The following is a 10,211-nucleotide window of genomic DNA, read 5'->3' as shown; positions in this document are numbered from 1 at the left end:
AGCCGAGGGCTCGGTGGGCGCCGCGGCCCCGGACACGCCCCGGACACACTCCCAGGGCTTTTTGCACACTTCCCCACCGCCGGGAACCGCCAAGGCACGGGGCGCGGCGTGGGGGTTGTTTCTGTGCCCTTGCTGTTTGTTGGGACTTCTTCCCAGGACAGCATTCCCCACCCTTTCCTCTCGAAAGTCTTGCGGTTTCCCTAGAAGACGGAAGGAGGTCGAGAAGCTTGCAGACTTTTCTTTTGCCATCTTTCTCGTCCCGAAACTCGAAATCCCCAAAGGGTCTGGCCGAAAGGAGAGATAACTCGGGGTGGAGAGCAGGGAGAGAGCAGTGCGTTCCTTCGCCCTCCCGCCTCCCACCTGGTCTCGCCGCTCTCCTCCCCTCCCCTCCCCCAAGCGCCCTGCAGCCCCGCGTCCCGCCGCGGCCACCCCGGCAGCCGCAGGGTTAAACTCTGGAATGTGGCGGCGAGGAATGTGCATGCAGATGAGGCGAGCGCGGGGCGGGCCGGAGGCGGGGCGTATGCTAATAGCACGCAAATGAGGAGGCCAGTCGCCGCCGGGCCGTTGCACCGCGGAGCTTCCCGGATCCGAGCCCAGACGGCGTCGGCCGGGGCAGCCTGGGCGCCGCGACCCTCGGCGGCCACAGGGGGACGGGGAGGAGGAGGAAGAGGCGGAGGCAGCGGCGGCAAGGAGGAGGAGGGCTCGTTCGCCAGTTCCGAAGTAGACATGGTGGACTGATCCCCGGCAGGGCTGAGAGCAGGGATTCCCGAGGCTTCTCCGCGCGTGGCCAGCTGCGCGTCCCGCGCCCTGCACGCCCCTCGCCGGTGCCCGCCTTCCCGCCGCGCCCAGCGCCCGGTCCCTATGGAGGCGCCGCTCGCCGGCGAGGCCGCCGACCATGCCTAGGAGGGCCGGGAGCGGGCAGCTGCCGCTACCCCGGGGCTGGGAGGAGGCCAGGGACTACGACGGCAAGGTCTTCTACATCGATCACAACACCAGGAGGACCAGCTGGATCGACCCCCGGGACAGGTGGGAAGCCGGGCCCCGGCCGGGCGCGGGGACCCGCCTCGGAAGTGCGGCGGCGGCTGTTGTCTGGGAGACCTGGCGGGCGCGGGGGGCGTGGGGCGTCGCCGGCCCTGCACCCCTGAGGTCTCTGGGGTAGGCGCGGGACGGCCGGCCTAAGCGTGGCTGTGTCTATCTGCCCGCCAGGCGCCCCTTCTTGGGCCCCATTGCCCACTGCCTTCCCCACGCCCCTCCGGGACTTGTAGACACTCCCTGCCCCCAAGGGAAGGGCTGGATTGGTGCTCTGGGCTGACACCCGGAGTCCAGTTAACCGGCTCAGGGTGGGGGGATACTTGAGTTCTCTTAAGACCTCCCGTGCGCTTTAAAGTTGGTCAGAGGGAGGCCGAGGGCACCTTTCGACCTCTGCAAGGCACTCTGGGCTCGGGGCCTCCCGGAGGCCTAAGTGCACAGTGAGCAACTGGTCATCTGGGCCACCTGTGGCATCTCTCCAGCCATCCTTGACTCCTGAGCTTTGCCTGCAAGCTTTTGCGAGGGCGCACTCCCATGCCTGCCCTAGGTCCGGAACGTGAAGAGAGGCCCCACTCCTGGCTAGACCTTCGTAGCTTTGCCCCTCGGATTTTAAGCACATTGTTTGAGAATTTTGCTTTTTACTGTTATTCCTCACCCGATAGCTTGGTTAGATTTTCTTGTTGAAGTGGAATGAACACTGGGACAGAACTGGGCTATGGGGAGCCCAGACTTGAGCTTGATTTTGCACGGGTCTCTCAATTTACAAGCGTTTTGCCCCTACCTGGAGATCTGAAGCAGACAGACATGAAGTTTTGTGGGACCTCCCCCAACTTGCATTTTACTCTGAGGAGGAGCATTTCTTAGAATTAAAGGTGTTAGAAGGCCACTAGGAGGGCGCAGTATGGTGTCACACATCGGTATAAACTCAGCACGTGTGAGGTAGGAGAAGGGGGAGGATCCTGAGTTCAAGACCAGGCTGAGTTATGGGAGACCCTGTATCAGAAAAAGAAAAAAAATTACTAAGGAACACTATTACTAGTAAATTTGAAAACTCTACTCCTTTTTGATTTATTTTATATTTCTAGACCCTCATACTGCATGTAGCTCAGGCTGGCTGACTTGGAACTCATTATGTAACAGGCTGCTTCCAAACTCACAGCAATCCCCCTGCCTCAGCCTGCTCGATGCCGGAATTACAGGCGCCGGCCACCATGCCAGGTTAGTTCCGCGTTGTAAATTTATTATATCCTCGGGGATGCCCCTGCCATTTGAAGTTTTACCATTTCTGAAAAGTGTTACTGACTTTTTATGCACTGTGGTGGTGGGGTTATAAAGCGTTTTCAGGTGTTTTTCTGTTAAACAGCCCTCCCGGCTTAGTTTGAACCGGAAATTTTTTTCTACTTGATGCTCCCAATCGCTCTTTTCCGAGGACTATTGTATTTGAAAGCTATTAAAGAGCCGTTATAAGAAAGTCCCGGACCGCATAAATTTATGGAACAATCCTTGTTAAATTATCCATGAAGATATGGGTTTAGGTTTCCCTCCTGCTGGGAAAGACACCTGTGCCCAGGCCCCACCTCCCCACAGCCCCATGGGCCATCGCTGGCCCGAAGAAAGTTGTGGTCCGTCACTCCCCGCATAGGAGTTGCCGTAAACCTCAGGCCCCAAGCCTGGTACTTCTGCTGTTGCACTTTGAAACTACTTAACAGATAGTTAACGTCGGTGCCGATGCTGTGCACACAGCAGCGGTTTGTGAGGCAGCTGTATAAATATTTGACTTTTACAGTTGTGCGTGCGACCGCTCTCTCCGCTCTCGGATACTCGGGAGTTTCCGGTTAACTGCAGCCGAAGCTGCAGCACGTGCTTGTACTTTCTAGGCATTTTACACCCGCTGCTGCCTCAGCTCACAAATGTCTTGTCACTGCCCCTCGTCTCCTAAAGAGGATTCTAAGAATGTGCAGCGGCTGGGTGAAGAGAGGGGAAAGCCAAGTTTTATGGCTGGGCTTCTCCATATCACGGCTTCTTCCACAGGCCCCGCACGCCGCTTGCGTTTAGCTGGAATGGATTGTCACTTACTAGGAATGCCGTTTTTAGGAAAGGGGGACCCAAGTACTATGCTGGCGACGAACAGTTGTGACTAAGTTGACTTCTCTTTTCCCGTTTTCCTCGCAGCTGTTAGGCCTTTAATTACGTGGGGATACACATTTGAATTACTTGGAATATTTCTAGATTTTGGTATGAGAACTTTAAGAAACGTTCTGTGAATTGAGCCGCTGTGACATGTTCTCTTTTCGTGTAACTGAATAGGAAGCAGCGAGTCCTCCTACTGAGTGTTAGAACTGATTAGAGTAGATACTTGGAGTCATCACTAACTCTTGTTAATTTTGCTACACGGCAAACATGGAAAGAGAGATGTTACCCAGACCAGTAGGGAATTTGTGGATTCTTCTGCATGATCAAATTGCAAATCCTGAAAGAAAAAAGAAAAATGACTTGAGATACCATGGATCCTTGGCTGTTTGGGATCTTTAAAGTCACTTAAGTAAAGTGGTTGGAATGAGTTTGTCATCGTTATTGTTATTTTTATTCCGTTAAGAGTGAGGACTTTGCTCCTGATAGTTCATCACAATTCATCCAGTGTTTCTGGTTGGACAGAGAATTATGCTGAGTGAGTGGGAGGAGGCTGGGATTTTACAGCAACCTAAGTTCATTCAAGGAGTACTGGAGCTAAAACATGGGACCCTGTTTTGGGTACTTTAAGGTTTGGGGCTTGGTCACATGATGCAGACATGCATCCCACGTGATCTTGGATGGACTAGACCTTTTACCGCTCTGTCATGTACTAAGTTGAGCTGAGGTTCTGCATGGACTCTAAAATGTGAATAATATCACATCCTCATAGGGATCTTCCCCAGGTCATGATTAGGACCTAGCCAGATAGTATTATTGTCTGTTCCATGAGTGTGTAGTACCCTTGGAGGCCAGAAGAGGGCACTGGGGTCTCCTGGGGTTGGAGTTGTGGATGCTTGAGAGCTGCTGTGTGGGTGCTGGGCATTGACCCCTGCCTGGGCTCTCTCGAAGAGCAGCCAGTGCACTTAACTGTTGAGCCATCTCTCCAGCCCTCTGCTAACACCTTAACTCAGGGAAACCCTGATAACATAGAGACCACAGCACATTTACGAGGCTCTGGAGGTGAGGCTCTGTGGAGGTGATGTCATTTTATTCTCCGATCACTTCTCTGAGGTAGGGTTTTCTTACCTCACAATGATGAAGAGGAACCGGAATCAGAGAAGCTACTGGTCAAGTGTGGAGTTAGGATCTGGTACTAGACAATGTCACTCCCTAGAGCAGGGGTTCTCAACCTGCCTAACGCTGTGACCCTTTAATACAGGTTCTCATGTTGTGGTGACTCCCAACCATAGAATTATTTTTATTGCTTTTCATAACTTTAAATTTTCTACTCTTATGAATTGTAATGTAAATGCTTGTATTTTCAGATGGTCTTAGGTGACCCCTGTGAAAGGGGTCGAGACCCACAGGTTGAGAACCACTGCTGGCAAGCCTGTACCCAGTTAGTTGGCTTCCTGGAGTCTTTGCTTCCTAAGGATGTTATTTTGTGGGTTCTCTTTCATTTGTTCACCATGAACAGTCTTTGACCACACCAGTTGGTATTTATGGTGGACCATAGATCACGGCCAAATGGGCCGGTGGCCGGTGTTTTAAAGTACTGCCTTCAACACAGGAGAAGCAATGGGAAGGGCTTGTGGCCTCTTGAGTAGAGGGCCGAGCGAGCAGGCATCAGGGGTTTGTATTACTTCTCGTCCTTGTGCTGGATGCTAGCCAGAAATACAATAATTTTGTCCAGCGAAGCTTACAGGTTGCCACACAAAGCAATTTTATGTTAAGACCTATGGACCTTACCCTGTAACTTTTGCTAGGGTTAGATTTAGAGGGACTTGTAGTTTCGAAGGGAAGAGAGGCTTGCTTGGTGGTTGGTGCGTGAATGGAGGAGGAAGGAGCGCGCTGAGCGCATCGCTGATGTCAGAGCAGCCTGCGTCTTTCCTGTCTCAGGTGGCTCATGCTTAGGATCCCAGAACTCTGAATCTCTGTTCCTTTCAAATCAGAGCAAGTAAATGGACTGACCCACGGCTAACTTGTAAATTTCTCCAGTCTTAATTCCGTGTTACTGCCGTGTGTGCCCTTTGTGTGTGGTAGATGTGAACTGGATGTTGCTCAGGTCAGATAACTGAAGGCTAAGATCAATGAAAGAATGTAATTCGAGCCTCTCTCCTATTTTAGTTTCTTATCAGGCTTTCAAAAAAAAATTATACCCTGAGCTACCAACAACCAGAGACAATCAATTTTCCAGTTGGATTAGAACTAATGAGAGAAGTGAGCTGCTGCATTTCAAAGAATAATATAAATATGTGAATTACTTATAAGAGCAGAAAACCCACCCTCAGCTCCAATACTCTTAATCGTACTGTCATGGTCATAAGTTGCTGCATATTGTCCCTTCCCAGCAGGCTCTGCACCTGGATGCCAAGTGATGCTGAGAGTTAGCTGAGTGATTATGGTGTTTGAAGTTGTGGAGGGGTTGTGAAAAGCCTTTGGTTTTTAATCACTTGAGGAAGTGTTAAACCAAACTATGATGTCTCCTAGAATCCCCATAGAAGTGTTTCTAGTTCTCAGCAGTTCGCTACTATGCTTGCCAGAGTGAGCAGTAGTTGCTTGGCATATTTGAATGACTAAGGTTTCTTCTGTGACTTTAATGGTCTGCAGTTTACAGTTTAATTCTGCTGTAAGATTCAGGACAATAGTTGGTTTTTCAAGAAAGACTGGTATTTATAAATACGTTATTTGTTTTGAGCTGCAAATTGCTAAGTTGTCAGCTACAGCCAGCCATGGTGACATGTGGTATTTAAAGTTAATGAGAGGAAGCCTGGTACACTGGGAAGGGTGGGAGCTGCCTGCAGGCCCTGCTCTGCCTTGCAAGTGGCGCTTTCTTCCTTTTCTTGGTAAAATCCTATAGAAAACGAAGCTTTTTGCATAGGGGTGTGACCACTTCATCTTGCTGATGTGGGAGTTGGTGATCCTGTGTGTCTGTCACCTCGTATGTTGGCTTGAAACCAACATTTGTCCTGGGAGCCTGAAGTAGAGATTATTTTTATGGTATGCAGGTAGTTCAACCAAGGTTTAGTTTGGTAAGTTAACAAATACTAGACACCTATCAGATATATTTTATTATTATTACCACTGCTATTACTGTATTTATTTTGGAGACAGTCTCTAGCCTAGGTTGGCATTCAGCTTTCTGTGTAGTTCTGAAGGTTCTGCCTCCACTTCCAAGTCAGAAGAAGATGGTGACAATTTTGTGTGTTTGTATGTGGGTGTGGTGTGCATGTATGTACATGTTAGTTGTGTGTGCACTTGTATATTTATCTGCATGTGTGTGAAGAGCTAAAGTTGATGTTGAATATCTGCCTCTCTTGCTTTTTGCTTTACATATTGAGACAGGGTCTCTCACTGAACCCAGAATTTAGCAACTTCAGGTGCCTAGCTAGCAACTCAACCCTTGGGAATCCTGAAGAGGTAGGCTCTAATGCCAGTGAAGGAATGAACTTGCCAGGAAGAATGAGGGCAAGCAGGTCAAGAATGGGCATGTCCGTCTTCCCTGTCCTGTATATAGGCTGCCATCAAAAGATGTGGGTCCAGATTTAAGGGGAACGTTCCACTTGAAAAGATATGGGTTTAGGGTGGAACTTCTCATCTCAAATGATTCAATCAAGAAAAAAAAATCCTTCACTGGTGAACCCAGCTGCATCGGGTTTTAGTTAATTCCAGATGTAATCAAGTTGACAACCAAGAATAGCCATTATACTCTGTCTCTGCTTCCCTGAGTCCTAAGATTCTGGGTGGTCTCCATGTCTACCTGCTTTCATGTGGGTTCTGGAAATCCAGCCTCTGGTCCTGACATCTGCACAAGTGCTTTTCACCCTCTGAGCTATCTCCCAAGGCCCTTTTATTTTTTAAAAAAAAAAACTTCGAATTGTAATCCGTAACACACCACACACACACACACACACATACACACACACACACACAGTCTTAGATACCACTGTTCCAGTGTGGAAGTCGGAGGACAATGTTTGTAAGTTGGTTCTCTTCTTCCATTGTGGGAATGCACTATGATCTTCAGGCTTGATTCTCTAGCATCTCATTGGTCCATTGGATTTTATTTGTGAGACAGAACCTCTGTAGCTCATGGCTGCTTTGACCTCTGGGTTTTGCTGCTTCAACTTCCCTAGTGCTGATAGTGCAGGTCCACACCACCTTGCCCGGCCTTAGAAAACTTGTAAAAAGAATTGTGCGTAGGAATATGGAAAAAAAAGTAGCGTGAATTCTAATTGGTCTTAATAATAAAAACCCTGAACCAGGTATGGGGTAAATGCTGAAAGATCAGAGAGACAAAGGATCAAGCCATAGCCAACTCTTATGTTGGTTACTTCTCAGCCAAAAAAGGGCCAAGTCCAAAAGGTTGTGCCTAATTCACTTTCTTTTTTTTTTTAAGATTTATTTATTTATTATGTATACAACATTCCGTCCATGTATGGTTGTGTGCCAGAAGAGGGCACCAGATCTCATTATAGATGGCTGTGAGCCACCATGTGGTTGCTGGGAATTGAACTCAGGACCTCTGGAAGAGCAGTCAGCGCTCTTAACCACTGAGCCATCTCTCCAGCCCCCCTAATTCACTTTCTATTCTAACTAAAATTACCAAAACTATCTTTTAATGTCTCTCAACCTTATATACTTTATACCTCTTTAGTGACTTTTCTGAATCTGGTAACAAGGAAAACTATAACTCTAACTACAATTCCATCAGAGACCCGAGAAGGAAATAGTACTACCTGAGTTAGCAGGGAGTGCAAGGAAGCAACTTTCCAAAAAATGTGAGATATGACAGAAACAACTGGCTGCCTGGACAGTCACCCAAAGTTCCTCTGCAACATTGGAATATCCATCTTTGGCCTACAGGCCTAGCATATCTGACAGTCTTTTCTGTGAAGCAGGATATTCTGAAGGAATTTTGTCCTGGCAAAATTTGGCAATCACTTTCTTTTGTGTCCTGCTTCTCCAATTTGGACAGCATACTGTCAGCAGTTGAGGAAAGACACTTTTTGCCACACTGAAAGTAAATTCCCTATGGAGTTTCTTCGATGCCCATCATCTCTGAAGTAGATTGGTGCTGCCAGGAACAGACATGTCTCATTGTCATAAAAAAAGAAAAGAACCTATGTCATTAAAGCATCTTAAATGCCATCTTCTATAGATCTCTGAAGCGTTTGAAGACAATCTATCTAAAATATATCTGTTTGATTTCAGAAACATACTAATATGACTACCAGTTTGCTTGGCATGGCTGACTACTAACTTGCATTTCTTTATATTCTAATTAGTTGATAATAGTAACTTTCAAGGACTAGAAATGTGCATTGCATTGTTAAATGAGCTGTATAGGTACAATACTTTGAACAAGACTAGAAATATATGTACAGTATGTAAACAAAATTAATCTCAAATTTGTATCAATATACAAAGATCCATATAAATGTGAAATATTTAAAACAGTTGCCTTTTAAAAGTAGATAGAATAAGCTATACTTTATAATCCTCTCATATCTATATTCTCCTTTTTTTCTTGTCAAAACAAGAACTCTGAATCTGATCTCTTTTGCTCAACTTTTTCCCTGACCATTACAACAACTTATAACGAACCACTCTGAACAATGACACATACTCATAACCCACTGAATGACCAAAAACCACTCACACACCTCTTGGGAATGTGAGCATTGTGAAATTAAATTTATTTTCTATTATCTGGGGCGATGACATCTTTGGGGGGGTCCTGAAAAGAAAAATTTGTGTTAATTGTCAAGTCCTGGGAGAGGTAGCTGTGTCATTTGTTGTTCAGTTTCTGTGCAATGGGAAAGTGCAGGGTGTCTCAGGTCCTGGCTAGAGGAGTCTGTGAGGCTGGACCATCTCAGCTAGCCACCTCAAAATTGTCCTGAGTAGTTTTTACTCCAAAGCCCATCTTCAGATGATGTTTGTCAACTTAGTGGTGTTATCATAGTCCTGGTGGAATTGTAGCTGTGGGGATCCATCCTCCTTTTGGGGACTTCAAAGGTCACTATTAGGCATAGTCTTGTTCACTGCAGAAAACTTAAACATTCTAAATGTCATATGCAACATATCTCAAAGAGGTTAAAAAAATACTCTGTTATGTACTGCAGAGTAACGAAAACTAAATTCCTAGTTACATGATAGAGATTTAAACCTGAAGTCATGTATAGGAAGATAGATGAAGCCTTTTTCTAGAATTAGTTAGTATTCTATGTGACCATTAATATCATAACAAAAAATATAATATATATTATTATATATTATAAATATGTTAATATTATAAATTTTGAGATGATGTTTATACCTTAAAAAAAGCCATGAAAGAACCAAAATAAAAACAGAATTATGAGATTAGTGGCAATAAAATAGTCCCTTAATTTTGGTTTTTCTCCTATCCCATATCAGGTGGCTCTTCTGACATGAAACAGAAATTTTGTATTTTACTTTAACAAGCATGCTTAGATTTAGAGATGGAGAGAGCCACACTCCAAGTCCAAAGGCAACTTTAAGTTTTAACTGAATTGAGACTACAAAAAGACCATTTGCATTATATGTCTGTAGAGAAAAGTAGAAACAAACATTTGGGAAGATGTATGCAATTTTATCCTGTTGAAATGTGATATACTCATAGGTCAATTTACTTTTCCTTGGTGCATTTTTTTTCTGGATGATTTGTTCTTTTTCTTCAGATGCCTCATTTGTCCAGTGGATGCCTTTATTTTCCTGAAAAGACAAAAAGAAAACCCCCACCCCAACCCTAACTTTGGGGAGGTTCCCTTTTAGGAAGTTATATCTGATCTAATGAAAAGCATTTTTTATTTATTTACTTATTTATTTTTTTGGTTTTTCGAGACAGGGTGATGTGGGAGTGTCATATATCAATCTGTTGATTTCATTGGTTAGGCAATAAAGAAACTGCTTGGCCCTCATAGGTTAAAACATAGGTGGGAGGAGTAAACAGAACGGAAGGCTGGGAGAAAGAAGCTGAGTCAATG

General features: G+C 46.0%; 1 protein-coding gene across 2 annotated transcripts in view; it reads left to right on the top strand.

Moving 5' to 3' along the window:
- Nucleotides 1-562: 562 nt before the first annotated feature.
- Nucleotides 563-10,211, top strand: part of Wwc2 (WW and C2 domain containing 2) — a 167,364-nt gene continuing 157,715 nt past the window's right edge. The window contains exon 1 of one of the 2 annotated variants that reach the window (XM_075986755.1): nucleotides 563-1,026. In XM_075986755.1, the coding sequence (XP_075842870.1) occupies nucleotides 896-1,026 (131 nt within the window). In that variant the 5' untranslated portion in view covers nucleotides 563-895. The remainder of the gene's footprint in view (nucleotides 1,027-10,211) is intronic. The other variant, XM_075986756.1, reaches the window with a different exon arrangement.

This window comes from Microtus pennsylvanicus, chromosome 9 (genome assembly GCF_037038515.1).
Source record: "Microtus pennsylvanicus isolate mMicPen1 chromosome 9, mMicPen1.hap1, whole genome shotgun sequence".
NCBI lineage: Eukaryota > Metazoa > Chordata > Mammalia > Rodentia > Cricetidae > Microtus > Microtus pennsylvanicus.
The sequence above is the reverse complement of the archived record's forward strand: the minus strand, read 5'-3'. Positions and strand labels throughout refer to the sequence as shown.